Source organism: Balaenoptera physalus (assembly GCF_965194825.1).
Source record: "Balaenoptera physalus genome assembly, chromosome: 4".
Taxonomy (NCBI): domain Eukaryota; kingdom Metazoa; phylum Chordata; class Mammalia; order Artiodactyla; family Balaenopteridae; genus Balaenoptera; species Balaenoptera physalus.
The window spans coordinates 81,038,024-81,054,932 of NC_138891.1; the positions used below are offsets into that span (position 1 = coordinate 81,038,024).

Here is a 16,909-nt window from a genome sequence, read left to right on the forward strand (position 1 = left end):
AAAAACAGGTGGTAAGCCGGATGAGGCCTGCGGGCTATAATTTGTTGGTCCCTATAATAGCATGTCAACTGGGATGACAGGATCAGATTTGCATTTTCAGCCAGTGAGTCTGGAATTCAAATGTGCATATGAATCATCTGGGGATTCTGTTAAAATGCAGATTCTGTTGTGAGATTCTGTGTATCTAACCAGCTCCCAGGTGATATTTTGGCAGCAAGGTTTGATCTGTGAATTACACCTCGACTACCAAGGCTTTCAAAGATCCCAGGTTGGATCCATCCATGGAAGAGAGCCTGGATTGGAGAGCGAGGGTGAGGATGGAGGGGAGAGCTGTAACATCAGTTAGGAGTCTTTTGGGAGGTTGGCTCAGCAGGCCTTGGTTGCTGGGAGGAAGTGAGAGCTGGGAGAGAGGGAGAAGTTGAAGATGACAAGGTTTTGTTGGTTAGTGCTGCCGTAAGCGGAGATCCCAGTGATCTGTACAAAACTGGGTACAGAATAGTGCTAAAGAAGTTTTTGCAAACCATGAGTCTCTTGATGCCTCCCTTGCTCTTGGTTTCCATGTTGCTCTTATTGTGTAGGTTTCTCACTTTGGACTGTTTAAGAGATTTCCAAGAGTAACGCTGACTGCAGGCGATCTTTGCGTCAGGTACAGACTTTAAACCTAGTCCCTGTGTAAAGCGTGGGATATAAACAAATACCTAGAATAAGCCACAATGGGTGAGAGCACACTCTCTTTAAGAAACACCTAGGGAAGGCTTTAAAGCTGTTGTCCAGGAAATGTGGCATCTTCATCTTGTGGAATCAGTGGGAGCTTCCCCGCAGAGTTCCAACATGTGGAAGCAAGAGAGAACATGGCACAGGTTTTGAGGAAAGGCGGGTAGTTCCTTAGTGCTGGAGAATGAATGTCTGAGACGGTGGAGGGAGGAGACGCTAGAGATGAGGGTAGGCAGGGGCCAGATTAGGCAGGCGTTGTTCAGTCTGGTAAGGAGTTTGGAGTTCCTGTGGAAGGAATTTAGAGTGCTGCTGACACATGGTTACAGCCAGGAATGACAGGAGAAAGGTCAGTTCAGCTGGCCTTTAGTGTGTGGGATGGAGCAAGGCAGGAGGGGAGAAGATGAGAGGCAGATGCCCACTCCTGCCTCCATGCTCCAGGGGCAGTGGGGCCAGAGGGCAGGAGAAGGGTCTGGAAGAGAATCCAGGACTTTTTCTTTTGGGGAACTTGATTATTATCTGGAGGTTTTGCTTTCTGGTCCGTGAGCCACCTCTGCACTTAAGAAAGCAGCATATCATGACCGGGTACCTTGGTATTTTCAGAAGCATGCTAGCCATCTGCTCACTCATTGGTATTAAGATGTCACTCTCTACGACGTAGAATACCTGTACTTCAGACCCTTGACATGGGTGATAACTTCCCATTGCCCAGTCTTTCTAGACATCTGTGGTGAGAAATGACAATCACACAGGATTGTTTTCTCATTTGTTTGTTTTTGGAGTATGGATACACAGGATTGTATCAAGGACAGGCCTTTTGTTGGGATTCTAGATTTTATCTTTGCATTAAGCTGGACCATAAGAAAATGAGTTTTTAGGCATTCCTGCTGGGAACTGATCTTGAGTAAAACTTTGGTGTGATGATCGTGGGTTTTATCAGATGCCACTCACTCTGAAAACAGCCCCTGTACGAATCTTGCTGTTTTAACTTGCTATTGTAATTGGCCAGACGTTTCTTTTATAACTAGAACTCAGGGAGCCTTTGTCTTCCTTGAGTAACTGACAGTTTTCCTAATGTAAACCAGGTGACTGAATGTGTCTCCTCTTTTGATCTGGATGCAAGAAGCTCAGAGTCAAATCCATGACCTTCTTTTAGAAGCTGAAAAGAATCTTATTTGCAGATCAGAGTTCTAGTATATTTCCTATTCTAATCTTCTACCTGATTGAAGTTTTCCTCTAGTCCTGGTTTGTCATTTATGTTTTTCTACTTTATTGTATGTATCATGTAAACTGCCTCATCTTCTGTGGTTTGGGGGAGGTTTGCATAGGTAACGTAGGAGTTGTCTTCCTCCTCCTTACTGCCCTTCCTCCTTTGGACAAAATCCCTCTAGTTGCTGGCAGGTGCAGTTGCAGGTGGCTAAGTGTCTGCCCTCTGCTGGTAACTGTGTGTCCCTGCACCACAGAGCTTAAATCAGCACACTATTCATTGTCACAACTGCCCCATGAGTATGCAGGGAAGCGCAAGAAGTGTTTTCACTTTACACACATGCAGAGGGAAGAAGTTAAAGTAACTTGTCTCAACTATCTCAGACTCTGATGAAGACAGAAATAAATCTTGTTTATCCCAGTGATTATGGGTCAGTGATAAAGATCTGTACTGGCCTGTGGGAAATTTTATTGCCAAGAATTCCTTTGGTACCTGCCTGCTTTCTACAAGGACTTTACTGTTATTTAATGACTCCATTTTCCCCACCCTTGGGCCTTACAGGCCTTTAAAAATAAGTAAAACTATTTCAGGGCCAATCAACTATTTATGCTTTTCTAGATAAGAAGAAAAACCAGAAGGAAAGATCAATAAACATGTAGATATTTGGCACCTAAGAGGCAGCTGAGAAACTGATACTTCTTTAACCTTTCTTTCCAACTGGTCTCCTCCTGCACCTCCCACTGCAGCTAAACTGGTCTCTCGGTGCTCCTCACACAGCCTGCACTTTTCTCCCTCTCTCTGCCTTCCGTCATGGAGTTCTGATCACCAGGAGTTCCCCCAGTTTTCTACCTGTCTGAATCCTCCCAGGCCCACCTGCCCTGACGTGTGGCATCTCCTTCCTCAGAACCCTGATAACGTTCACCTCTCTTGTTGGACTATCAACTGTGTGTGAGGGCAGGGCCCACTTATTCTAGCGTTTAGCCAGCTGCTTTGCACACAGTGGATAGTCGTTACTTAATAGGTCACTACCAAGTCATCAGTGCTGGTTCCCTCCTGGTGACCCCTTTTCGGCGTGTGGCAGGTTACGCCTGGGCAGTGGTTCCACCCAGTGTTCTGATGAAGCTGCTAGTTTTCAGGTAGTTTAGGAACCCCTTCCCAGCCAAACAGAGTCCAGTAACTATGGCAACAAGTCACTGCAGTCAATGTCTTGGTCAGTAGTAGCTGCCTTCTGAGCACTTTGTTCTTTTTGTTTGTTTTAGGTTGTTATTTTCCAGAATTTTAGGTTGGGGGTATAGGAGGAAATCTGTTTCCATTGTGGGTTAAGCAGGGTCCTCCCCATCTGTACTCAGAACATAGAAACAAGCAGCTGAGCTACAGATTAACTTTTGGGACTCCACCTATTAGATGGCAAGTGTCTCCGTGATTATTGATCTTTCCTTTTGGTTTTTCTTCTTATCTAGAAAAGCAGACATATTTTATTGGTCCTGGGATACTTTGAACTGACATTAATTAAAGTTAGAAATCCTCCATATATATTCACATCCTCTTATTCAATAACATCCAAGTTATTAAGCTGCCTTTATTTGCATTTCTGAATTGTTACAGTGTTCTATTCAAGGGGACATCTTTATTTCTCAGATTTGTTAATTTGTCTACCAATAATCCATGAGTCCTAAATGAGTGGGAAGCGCTCTCTGACCAGGACCTCTTGACCGCGTTTCTTTCCCCTTTTCCTTGTTGGTATCCCCACAGCTCCACCCTTTTTACTCTCCTCTTTTCACGTACTGCATTGTCTTCGGGCAGCTTTCCCTACCCTTGTGCCTTCAGGTACCACCTCTTGACAGCTTATTTCCAAAGCTGTAGCCACTCCTCTGTATTGAACTTGGACCTTGTATCCTTTTTCCCACTGGCAAAAGCCCCAAGGGTACATCATATTCAGTTTATCCAAACCATAATTTGTCTTCTTCTCAAAACCTAATTATCAGTTTGTATACCCTGTTTTTGTGAGAGGCACTGTCATCTACCTAGTTGCCCAAGCTGGAAACCTCAGGGTTATTAAGGTATGTTGGGTTCTCCAGGAAACAGACTCTGAGACGGAGATTTGTATGCATATAAGTGGAGGTCTGCATACAAAGTGTGTACAGGAGCTCTCTCCTGCTCTCCACCCCACTCCCTAAAAAAAAGTAAAAGTAAAAAGCCACTCGTTCACGCCGAACCTGGATGCAGCCTCAGAATGCTCTTAACCCAGAGCCCTTGGCAGCCACAACTATTCATTGGGTTGGCACATGAGATGAAATCTATCATCCAGATCTGATATTATAGTGCACATTTACAGGTACCTCTGTAGACCTCTGCACACAAACACCAACAATAAAAGGTGGGTGGCACCTTGCTTAGTGAGCAGATGTGAGAGCTTGTGTAGACAGAGGACAGAAGGCCAGACAAGGAAGGCCAAGAACGTGGGAGCTGGCTGTCAAGCAGGAGTGGATGGGTGAAAGTTCACAGTCTTCACAGTGTTCCTAGAATGCCCGCCCTGCAGTCCGAGACTTCTGAAGCACCTGTGGAGAGCAAAAGGACTTTGCACTAACATTCTTACCATTTCTCTCCTCTCTTTCGCTCCAGGTTACGTTACAGTGGGTATTTTGGGGGTGTTACTGCCCTAAGCCGAGAGCAGTTTTTCAAGGTGAATGGATTCTCTAACAACTACTGGGGATGGGGAGGCGAAGACGATGACCTCAGACTCAGGTGAACAACAGAGACAGGTCCCCTCCACGGGGCTCTGCTAGCAGTGGTTGTGTATGGTTCCTGTGGATGCCAGGCCAGCAGGTCATGAGGCTCCGACTTGGGCTTGGAGGGTGGCAGGGGGTTGGGGGTGAGCAAGGCGGCCCAAATCGCTCTTTGCCACTGGCAGTTCAGAAATGATGGAGGGTGGTCTAGTCCTGGCTAATGGGTGTCCGGGGTCTGGGAGTGTTGATGGAGGTCTCCGTGGACTTGTCAGCAGGTATTACCTACTGAGATAGAGTCTCACCCGTGAATGGCAAGTCCCAGACCAGAGCGTCTGCAAAACTGCCACCTGAGGAAAGTGGCCAGAGGCCTGTTCTAAGCCTCTGCTTTCTCTCAGACCCCAGGCGACCCTGGTAGTTCCCAGTGTGCAGAGCAGGGAGTGCCAGCAGCCTGTGAGGAGTTGCACGCCCCGAAGCAGGCCAAGATGTCCTCTCCTTATACACGAGCCAGCCCCGCACTCCGTGGGAGCAGCTGCTGGCCTGACTCCCTGGCCTGACTCGGGGCTGCTGGCATGACCCTCAGATTCTCTTGGGCTCTTTTCTGCTCTGGGGGATTCAAAGGGGATATGCCTGGTCTCCCCTCTCAGCCCCCTTCCCTGAACTTGGGTTTCATGGCCAGATAGTTATGGGTATCCCTAACTCCCAGAAATAAGTAATTATTCAATAGCCTGGGGCCAGTATCTTCATACTTGTAACAACAGGGTCTTTCTATTAGGAGACCCCCTTTCCTCCTGTTGTTGCCTCTTAGAAAGAAAATTTCTCAGCTGGTGTTCTGAATTAATAGATGTGTGGCTGCCAGATGTTTTCCATTGCTTTTCCATTGCTTCAGCATGAAGAAGCCGGGCTCCATGCTGGTCTCGTTCCCAGGTCTAGGCTGAGAGTCTCTGGAATGTTTCTGGCAGGAGGGAACAGATCTCCCTGACCAAAGGCTGCATAGAAATGGCCGTAGTGATGGGCAGCGGCACTTCATGGCCCAGCCCATCAGCAGCCTGTGTGGCCGTGTCTTATGAAGTGGACAGAGGGTACCTGCTAGATTTCAGGGCAGGAATAGCAAGGGCTCGGAGTCAACCGTATCCATCATGTTCCCCAAATCCATTTCACTGCCCAGATGGGACGGTTAGTAGAATTTTACACTGATGATGTATCTTCACTCTCTTTTTTCCTGTTGCTCCTCGGTTTCAAGGTAAAGGGGAGCCCCAAGTTTTGCTTTCATTTGATAAGAACATCATGGCCTCCAGAGTGGTTCTTGACTAACGCTATGGATAAACCAACTGATTTGAGCATAAACATTTGCTGAAGTTTCTTTACTAAATACTTATTTACTCACCTGTGCAACAGGCACCACCCTCTTTCTGCTTATATAGTACATTACAGTTTGCAAAGAATGTTCCACGTGGGCAGTCTCATTTGAGCCTGTCAGATCAACTCTAACACCATTGCCATTTTACGGTTCAGGAAACCCAGGCCTGGAATAATGAATTGACTTACCAAGGTTGTAAATAACAGAGTCTAGATTTGAACCTAGGTTTGTGACATTTAACAGTCATGACTTTCCCTGTTAAAAGAAGGAAACACTAAGTAAATTAGGGATCCTAAGAGACTTGATTTTTTAAAGATGTATTTTCTCAGTTGTTTCTGGAAAATGACAAAGTATAAATTGACACATCTTCTTTGTACCTCAGTAGTAAATGTTAAGGGTGATTCTTCTATGGACTTACTGCCTGAGGCCCAACATAAGAAAATTCTTTTTTTTTTTTAATACCTAAATAATCAAGATATGTGTATGTGCACTTATATGTAAATTTTTGCAAATGATTCTTTTTTAAGTGCCTAGTGGTAGATAATCGGGATAGAATTTTTTTTTAAACACCTCTGCTATTTTTCCAGGGTTGAGCTTCATAGAATGAAAATAACCCGGCCACTGCCTGAAGTGGGTAAATATACTATGATCTTCCACAAGAGAGACCAAGGCAATGAGGTGAATGTAGAACGGTAAGTCCTGGATCCACGTGCCTGGCAGGCTACCTGCGTAGTCTCTTCTGTCAGCAGTCCTATGCCAGATTTGATCAGATAAGCCAGTTTATTTTGTTCAAAGCTTTTTATTGAGGTAATTTTTGGACAGACCCAAAAGCAGAGGGAACAGTCCATTGAATTCACATGTACACGTACCACATTCCCAGTTTCAACAGTTATCAACTCATGGCTTCTCTTCTTCTCCCACTTTCTTCTCCTCCCCCACTGGATTCTTTAGAAGCAAATGAGATATCGCAGCATTTCCTGTGTAAATATTTCAATAGTATCCTTAAAAGAAGTCTTAAAAAAAGAACTGCAGAGGTGCTGCGTGGAGACCCTCTGCACCCCTGCGAACACGGCGCTGCGGGCCGTGCGGAGCGTGTGGGCCATCTCTGTGCCCAGCACGCCCTGCCCGCCACGACCCTGGGGACTGCGGGCAGGCGCCGTCCGGGCGCTGCGCACCAGACCCGCTCTGCTGTCGGGTCCTAAATTCACAGACAAACGTGAATGGGTAACAACAGAAAACGGTGTTGGAACAGTGGGGATCAGCAATTTTGCACAGGAAGCTTTGGGAGATGTTGTTTACTGTAGTCTGGCTGAAGTTGGGACAAAATTGAACAAACGAGGAATTTGGTGCTTTGGAAAGTGGGAAAGCTGCTAGTGAACTCTATTCTCCTCTATCAGGAGAAGTAACTAAAACTAATGAAGCTCTAGCAGAAAATCCAGGACTTGTCAACAAATCTTGTTATGAAGATGGTTGGCTGATCAAGATGACACTCAGTAACCCTTCAGAACTAGATGAACTAATGAGTGAAGAAGCATATGAGAAATACATAAAATCTATTGAGTGAAAATGGAACCCCTAAATAAACTAGTTTGACACAACTTAATCTAGCATAGTTGTCTTAAATTAGTGGTGGATAGATTTTTAAAAAGCAACTTTTAGCAAAAGAAACTAGTTGCAACGATGTTGCCTGAAGAAAATACCCGGTAACTTCCTAATGACTTCAGATAAACACTATGCATCTTTTTCACAACACCCGATGATTTTTAGGCTAGTCTCCAGTTATAATATTCAGAATTCCTGAAATTATTTGTGGTAAAACTAGTTACGAAAATTATGTAATTCAAGGATAACATTGTTATCTTAACCTTATATAATATTGTAACTTGCTTACAGCCATCCCTGGATTTGGGTCAAAATACTCAATGAACTTCCCACTGGAAATAAATGGCAGTGGAGAAAAGTTTGTTAGTTGTATAGTGTCCAGTGAAGAACATTACTCTCTTAATTTTGCAACATACTGTGTTTACTGGTGCTATTTTTATACAGTGAAGCAACAGCCTTACAGGAAAATAAGAAACAGTTTACTAATAAAATATTCAACTTCCTAATTAAAAAAAAAAACTGCAATACCATTATCATACCTAAAATAAAATTATCAATACATCCTTAGTGTCATCAAATGTCCAGACAGTGTTCAGATTTCCCTGATTATCTCATAAATGCTTTAATAAATTTTTTTAAACAGTTGGTTTATTCAGATCAGGATTGTAGACAAGGTCCACACATTGCATTTGAATGATTTCTCTGAAATCACTTTTAATCTGTAGGTTCCCCCTTCCCTCCTTTTTTTTCCCCCTTGTAATTTATTTGTTGAACAAACCAGGTCATTTGTCTGATGGAATTTCCTACATTGTGGGTTTTGCCAGTCACATCCCTGTGCTATAACTTAATTTGTGCCTCTGCATTTCCTTATAAGCTAGGTCTTCGATCTGGAGGCTTAAACAGATTCCGGTACTATTTGGGGGCAAGAACACTTCCACTATAGTGCCATGTATCTCCTTTTGTATCCCAACAAGGGGGCATGATGTCTGGTCATGTTTTGGTGATGTCAGGATTGATCTGTGGGTTCACGTGTTGTCGGCCTCATACAGTCTTCACCTAATTATTTTAGCAGCCATCGGTGATCATTGCCTAAATTTATTATTCAGTTAGGGATTGCAAAATTATGATGTTCTGTCAATCCTTCTGCATTTATTAGATAGATTTTTCTACAAAGAATAATGTGCCTTCTTCAGCTGTCTGAGTACCTTGGGGTACGGCTCGTATAGAAAAGGCAGGATAAAAGGAAAGAATCAGCATTGATTTTTTATTTCAAAATGATGAGTTGATGCTTCCTACATCCTTCTGGGTGTAGTTAATATTCTTTTCGATGCTCAGATTGTCTTTGGCAAATGTTATCTTTTTCCAGCGGGCTCCCGAATCCTTTGACGTAACTGCAGTCATTTTGTGAGCTTTTTTCCCTTTGCGCTGGTGTGATGAGCTCATCTTGTGCTCCTGCCCCAGGAATTAACCCTTTCACCGAGAAATCCTGGCAGATAAACCAATTCTTTGGGGGGCTATGTCTGAAAAATCTACATTTCTTTGTTCTGGTGGTTTTTTTTTTTTTCCCTAATGTTTGAAACTGTATTAAAGGGCCTTTAGCCTTTTTGCTAGAGTCTACATTTTAAAACAATATTAAGAGACTTTTAGCCCTTATGTTAGAATCTACCACTTTAACAAAGCAGTTATTTCTATTTTCCATGTGTCTTTTGAGCCTTTGCCCATAGGTGTGCATTTTTCCCTCTAAATTAAAATAATAATAATTAATGAATAGATACAAAAGAATACTTACCAACTGTATGAAGAATCTGAAGATTCTTGATACCATGACCACTGGTCGTGTCCTCTAGCCAATTTATGCCCTTTACCTGTGTGGCCCTTCCTTATCCCATATCTTCCCCCCACCCCAAGAGGAAATACTTTCCTGAATTTTGATGATAATTAAAATTATTTTTGCTGTTTCTGGTTTTCTTATTTTCCCATGCGTTTGTATCCATATACAAAAGATTGTTTAGTTTTGCATGTTTTTCAATTTTATATAAATGAAATCATGCTGTATTATTTTTCTCTGTCTTTATTTAGCTCAACTTTATGCTTCTAGTCTCCGTCCACATTGTTACTGTAACCGAAATGCATGCTTTTCACTGCTCAGCTCCTAGAGACCAATTCAGTTCAACACCACCCCTCTCCCTGCATCCTCGGGCTCCAGCCACACAATTACTTCCTCTTCTTCAAACACATCCTTCTCTTTGACATGTCTCTGTGTCTTGCAGAGGGTGGTCTCTTTTCCTGGGTGTCCCTTCCCTCATCTTCTCTGCTGTGAATTTCTTCTCTTTCAAACCTTGTTCAAATTTACCTTCTCTATGACCCCTCATAGTCCCTCATGAAGTTAGGTGTCACTTCATTCAGCCTCCTCTGCATACAGTTTAACTTTATTTGAAGTTCCTATGAGTCTCTTATGAGTACCCACCCTGCCTACAGACTCAAAGTTCTCCCAGCAACATTGGAGGATTCATAGGTCCCCTGAAGCTTATCCAAGGACCTGTCAGCAGTGGATGAGATGTATCATTGTACATCCTTCTGTCCTGTAGACCGGGGGGGCTCACTGCGTGAAGGACTCTTCTGATCATTGGTCCTCAGGGTCTTCCATGGGGTTTGCCATGTGAACACATGGCTATCGTTAGTGTCTGTTACCTTAGATGGGGAAAATAAACTTCTTTTGCAGCAGGAAACCCAACAAGTGCAATAATTTACAAAGATGCGTTTGCCAAACTTTGTGACAAGGCAAAAAACAGTGGAAATAGATGTTAAATTCTTATCTTTCACATTTGTTCTTTATCTTTAGGATGAAGCTCTTACATCAGGTGTCACGTGTCTGGAGAACAGATGGGTTGAGCAGTTGTGATTATAAATTACTCTCTGTGGATTACAATCCTTTATATGTCAACATCACAGTGGATTTCTGGTCTGGCCCGTGACCCTGGCTCTTCTGCTGACATTTGGAGGAACTGAATATTTGATTGCAATAACTTTGGCCTAGAGACTTCCCCTAGTAGCACACATTAAGAACTTGTTGCAGCCAATTGTTGAGCTGATTCTCCCTCTTTCGTATTTTCTTAGCAGAACTCCTGGTGATACGGAATGTAAAACAATTGTTTTGATCATGAGGGTTAAATATTGTAATGTAGATGCTTGAAGGACTAAGTATAAAAGGACCACTCAGAAGATACCATGAAGGCTATCTGAGAACTCTTGATTGAAGAAGGTTTATTTAAGTTTGAAGTGACACATATTTTCTGGGATAAAAAATGCCACAGGAGATAAGATTGCTGAATGTCCCGGAGAACCAGGATTGTTCTTGTCCGAGCAGGAAAGGGTTGAAGATATATTTCTGTTACTCATTTATCCTGCATGGTCATCTGGGAAGAGGCGGCTCCCAGGTGAGAAGAAGGCCGAAGAAGAGGGGAGAAAGGTGAAGAATGAAGATGCCGCGAACTTGGGACCAAAGAGGTGGCAGAAGGACCGCATCAGGTGGAGAGCAGCTGCGGTGGTTGTACTGTTGCTATGGCTGCTGCCCTGCGGCAGGTGTCACCTGCCCAGGTACGCCTTCCAGTAACATTTTATCTACTAGTTTTCAGAACATTTTTGTAAAATGATTTTGTACGTATAGGATATGAAGTAGCAGTTTACAAATTACATATTAACTAATAATACATCAGAAGTACCTCTGTAGTAAAATATGAAAATGCTTTGGGTGTTCAATCTTGTTTCTTACTGTTGTTTTGTCACCAAACCAAACTTGGGTCCGCTTGCCCACATGCAGTGAAGCCAATCTACTGACACTGGGTTGTGGTGAAGGAAAGCGCAGCGTTTACTGCAGGCGCCAAGCAAGGAGTCCAGGCAGCTAGTGCTTAAAAGCCCAAACTCCCTGAAGGCTTTCAGGGAAAGGTTTTTAAAGACAGGGTGAAGGAGGGGTTGTGGGATGTGTGATCAGCTCACGGACAGTCTTCTGATTGGCTGGTGGTGATGTAATCAGGAGTCAACATCAACAATCTTCTGGTTCCAACTGGTCTGGGGTCTATGTGCTTGTGGGCAGCATACAGTTAACTTATTCCACCTGATGGGGGTTTCAGTATCTGCCAAACAGCTCAAAGGATATGGCTCAGAATATTATCTATAGCCCTTGAGAAGGAACTAAAGGTCCTTGACTTTGTCTAATGGCTAAACTATTATTATTTTGTCTTGTTAGACTGTTTTCCTTTCTTTCTGCATTTTCTCACTTCTCCGATTAAATTTACTCTTTGGAACTCAGGGAAGGCCTAGGAGGCTAAAGTTTCTCTACAGACAAGACATGGGGGAGGACATGGGGGTGGGTCTTTTCCAGGAAGGCCCCGTAGGGTCCTGCTCAGTTCTAGCTTCCAGATGTATTCATGTCAGTAATCCTACGGCTTAAAAACAAAACAGATGAGACTAAGCCTTCCCCCTCTCTCCCGCCTTCATCCTTCTGTTCCATCCTGTTCTTCCGTGCACAGCCTCCTTGTGAGGCAGCTCCAGGCCTGTGGCAGGTGCCTCTGAGTCTCGGCTCCTGGGCCGTGTTGTGTTTTTGTTCTCTTCATCCTCCTGTGCTTGTGATCAGTAATGGGCGCAGCAGGGCTGCCTCAGGGGCACACCTGGTTGGTGAGAGGATAGGAAGGGGTGGAGCCAGGGCTCCTGAGGCCTTTGATTTGGAAGGAAGGTGGGGCCATGGCACTGATTTGGTACTGCTGAGCTTCCTGGGAGAGGGGCGGGAAATGTGGGAGGATAATCTAAGGAAGGTAATCGGAGATGGATACTGGCTCAGAACAGAAATAAGAATATTTTGTTCGCCTAAGGGAATGGATACAAATAATGTAGATGTGGATGTTTTTGAGCATGTATTATGCAACTGTGCCCCAGGGTTTCTCAATCCATCATTATTACATGACACTTAATTTTTAAAATTCAACATGAGTGCGTGCCAGCCAGTTAGTGTAAATAATATCCTTCCCAAACAGCAAGAGGGAGGGAATAGGAGGATTTGGGGCTTCCAAAAAGACAGTAGTCACCACCCAAGTGGGGAAGGAGAAGAAAGGAAAATGCATTTTGTGGACGTGACAGGTTTACCTAGGGCTGGCCTGGTTTACCTTTAACCCAGTAGGGACAAGTAAATGCTGTGTTTTTTCTTTATTTAGAAAAGAAATAATAATGGTTTTATTTTTCCCCCACCCTCTTGTCTCCTCTGCAGAATCTTCCTCTAGCTTTCCATCCCGATTTTTTAATTGAGGTATAATTGATTTACAATATTGTGTGAATTTCAGGTGTACAGCATAGTGAGTCAGGGTTTTTTTGCAGATTATGTTCATTATAGGTTATTACAAGATATTGGGTATAATTCCCTATGCTGTACCGTACATCTTTGTTATTTATCTATTTTATGTATAGTAGTTTGTATCGGTTAACGATCCCAATTTTCTTAATTATAATCTAATGCAGACTGAGCTATTGTAATTGCCAACAGCCTATGCCAGGGGCCTCCAATTTGGAGGCTGTGGGTCCCTGGTCATGGCTGGGGAGGGTAAAGGAAGAGAATAGTGTGTGCAAGGAATTTCAGGATCCATACTGAGAACAATTTCTCATTCAATGGAAACAAAATACAATTAGTACCATGTGGGAACTCCCTATGTATTTTCAGCTATTAACAAGGCATCTGCATTTTTTTTAAAGGTTCGAAACCACTGTCCTATACCTATTGATATTCTTCAGGTAATTCTTTCAACCAAGATAAAGTACAAGTCATTTAAATGACTCACTATGAAACTTCTTGAGGTGGAAGATAGTTTTTTAAGACCTTTATTTTCCCTCTCTGCCACTGTACCTGCAATGGGAATCGAAGCCCATGACCGGCAGGAGGCATATGGCTGCCTGCTTGCTCTGCTGGGCAGTTTGGCCTCAGAGGAACCGAGCTTTCCCAATTTCCCGCCCTGTGTGTCTCTTACTGTTATTTGCCACAAAGAGGCCAAGCTTTCTGAGTTTTGTAGATAAGCCTACAACACTTGCTGAGGATTACATGGATGCAGGTCTGTTTGAACACCACAAATACTTAACATAAGGAGTGTACTACTTTAAAAGTTTTTATTGCTTTTTTTCACTTATAGTACCACTCCTTTTTATAGTGCTTTATGGTTTATGACATTTTTATACACACTTTATTGATTAGAGTTAAGTAGGGTAGAAGAGGAAGTGGAGGTTCCATTACACCATATTGTCTCCATCTGGGCTTTTCTCAATTCTTTTTTTTTTTTGGCCGTACTATGCGGCTTGTGGGATCTCAGTTCCCCAGCCAGGGATTGAACCCTGGCTCCAGCAGTGAGAACGCCGAGTCCTAACCACTGGACCACCAGGGAATTCCCTGGGCTTCTCACATTCTTTAAGGAAGGTTTCCTGACTCTACATCCCTGTCCTAGCTCCTAGAGAAGTTTGGTACCTTCTGGACTTGAAAGTGCATTCCATTCTAGGAACTTCCCTGGTGGTGCAGTGGTTAAGAATCCGCCTGCCAATGTAGGCGACACGGGTTTGATCCCTGGTCTGGGAAGATCCCACATGCCGTGGAGCAACTAAGCCCGTGCGCCACAGCTACTGAGCCTGCAGTCTAGAGCCTGCATGCCACAAGTACTGAAGCCCGTATGCCTAGAGCCCGTGCTCTGCAACAAGAGAAGCCACCGCAGTGAGACGCCTGCACACCGCACCAAAGAGTAGCCCCCGCTCACCGCAACTAGAGAAAGCCCATACACAGCAACCCAATGCAGCCAAAAATAAATAAATTAATTTAAAAAAAAAAAAAGGGCATTCCATTCTCATCTAGTCTCTAAACATTTTTCCAGACTCCCTCCCTGGTTTTTCTGCCCTTTGCCCCCTCACTTCCACTCAAGCCCCTGGGGGTTTCCTGGGGCCCCAACTGCTCTGTGAATGGACTCTTGGGAGAGAGGAAAGACATTTTCTGCTGGACTAAAAACCTCCACTTTCCCCAAGTCCTATACATATATAGTCTCTCTCAAAAGCCATTAGTATATCCCACAAAATGGAGCATATTCAGGAACATTTCATAAGTTCTTTTTTGCCCATCACTTTCCAAAAAAGTTTTTTAAGTCTATTCCTTAGTACTTTAAATGCTTAAGCTATTGCCACCTTCATTAGTTTTAAGTCCACTGAAGACCATCTTATACTTGCTGAGAGGGCCAGACCAGTCTCTCAAAGATATTCACAGAGGAGGGTGTGTGATGCGTGTGTGTGTGTGTGTTTGTGTGTGTGAGATCTGGGGCCTTGGTGGAGAGGTTGGTGAAGGGTGACGCACACTAATTGAATGCTTGCTCTGTATTTCAATTTGCCTTGGTTTTTAAATTTTAACTTTCCAATATTCCTATAGGTGTGTATGTAGTACTGCAAAGAAAAAACAGATTCAAGTTAAGTAACTTCCCGAAGTTAGTAAGAGGAAGAGATAAGATTTGAACCCAAGTCTCTTGGCTCCAGTGTCTTGTTTTTTCCCCCCAGAATATCACATTGTCAGGAGATTATGAGATTTCTTTGTGAAGGCAATAAGGGCAGAGATCTCATTTGTAGCTAGGATTCTGGAAATAATGTACAGAACTTGAGATATATCCATTAAAATGCCTTATCTTGATACCCTAGTACGTTCTTCCACTATTGAATAAGAGTTTTGCTATTACTCACAACTATTGTTTGAGGGCCAGTGAATTTGGACCAGTATATTTGGTCATTAAGCTTGTTGCAGTAAATTGAAGTAACATGATATTAGTTGGCATGTTCCCAGGGAATACAGGCCAAGCAGAGATCTTCAGACCAGATTTATGGTATAACTTCCTGTTGGTATTTCTTACAGGCTGTTAGCTGTTCTAATGCATTCTTTACATATCTTACGGAATCCTCCCAGTGAGATCTGTCTCCCTGAAGCAGGTTCCAAGAAGCTGACTTGCCAAAGTCATGCAGAGCTGGGATTTGGAGCCAGGTTTTTGACTCCAAAGCTCATGTGCTTAACAACTTGATGGTATCGAATAAAACAACAAATACACAAAGAGAGGCAATAAGGGTGGGCAGAGTTGTTTGGATATTGTCTATCCCCTTCAACCAAAGATACCCGGGGACACGCTGGCAGATACGTGAGTCAGATTCTGACTCATTGCAAAAGCTCTTGAGAACACACCATGGGGAAGCTCGAGGTGTCTCAGGGAAAGGAAGTCAGACAAAGTCTATGAGAGCGTTTGGGTTTGGGGTGGGTCATTTGGGGAGGTTCTAAGCCAGCTGGATGTGTTCTGTATTGGACGTTGTCAGAAAGCAAAGACAGTTCTGATTTACCCACAGGGAGGGACAAGAGGAAGAATAGAGCTGTAATTGTGAGCATGTAGCAGTCACTTATTTTAGCAAAAAAAAAGGTGTGTTTGGTATTTTGAGGGTGGCACGGTGACCTTGTTTTTGTGCTTGGACAGAATTATGAAGTGGCCTCGCTTTGCCTCATTTTGTGTGACCTTATCTGAGGCTGGTATTCTGTGAATTGTTTACGTCTGGCAGGAGAATAGCATGGCTTAGTTGTGAGTGCCAGGCTAGCTTCTGGATGTCAGGGGCTGCTCTTTTTCCAAGAGGAACTCAGGGTGGAGGCCACTAGAAAGTAGGGCATGATGGCACCATTTAACTCCAGGATTTGGCTATTTGTCTTTTTCAAAGGAGGGGTGTGTGTGTGTGTGTGTGTGTGTGTGTGTGTGTGTGTGTGTGTGTGTGTGTTTTGGGAGTTGATTGGGGGTGAGGGGGAGGGTGGGTTAGAGAAGGGTCTGGGAACTATACATTTCTCAGCAATGCGCCTTTTCCCAAGATGTTTTCGGATTCCCTCATTGGATGTGGCCATTCAAGCCTTGTGATAAAAATGTCACATGTGAAAGCAAACTCAATAGCTTACAACTAGTCTCCCCTGGGTTTCTTCTTTGATTCAGTCTCACATGTAGGAGATGATAAGGATCTGCGTGAGGTGAAAGGGGAAAGGGAAATGACACAGGACGAAGGAGGCTGTTCATTCTATAGAAATGAGAAAGCAGCTTAGTTTCCAGTTCCTCAACCACAGCCCGGCTTGTCAGTCACGTGGATGGGGGTGGGGTTTTAGAGGAGATGCGATTTTCAAACTCGCGTGACTGTTACTATTCCTTCTTTCCTTCATGGGTAGTCAGAAACTACCTGGTCTGCTGCTTCGAATGGGAGCAGTCCCTGTTTATTACAGCTGATGTGGGG

The 16,909-nt window shown here is 43.8% G+C and overlaps 1 protein-coding gene and 1 pseudogene across 8 annotated transcripts in view; both read left to right on the forward strand.

The window, feature by feature from the left end:
• The window catches only part of B4GALT4 (beta-1,4-galactosyltransferase 4), a 146,334-nt gene that overhangs the window by 18,685 nt on the left and 110,740 nt on the right, over positions 1–16,909 (forward strand). For 3 of the 7 annotated variants that reach the window (XR_014263010.1, XR_014263011.1, XR_014263013.1), the window contains exons 5-7: positions 4,541–4,663; positions 6,589–6,693; positions 10,446–11,200. Coding sequence is in view for 3 of the 7 variants with exons in the window: in XM_082460094.1 (XP_082316220.1) it covers positions 4,541–4,663; positions 6,589–6,693; positions 10,446–10,578 (361 nt within the window). In the remaining 4 variants the exon portion in view is untranslated. Of the gene's footprint in view, positions 1–4,540; positions 4,664–6,588; positions 6,694–10,445; positions 11,363–12,863; positions 12,903–16,909 lie in introns of those variants that run through there. The other 4 variants (XM_082460094.1, XM_082460095.1, XM_082460096.1 and 1 more) reach the window with 2 other exon arrangements.
• Positions 6,702–8,649, forward strand: LOC309659876 (glycine cleavage system H protein, mitochondrial pseudogene; annotated as a pseudogene). The gene has a single exon. The product of its transcript is annotated as a glycine cleavage system H protein, mitochondrial pseudogene (transcript).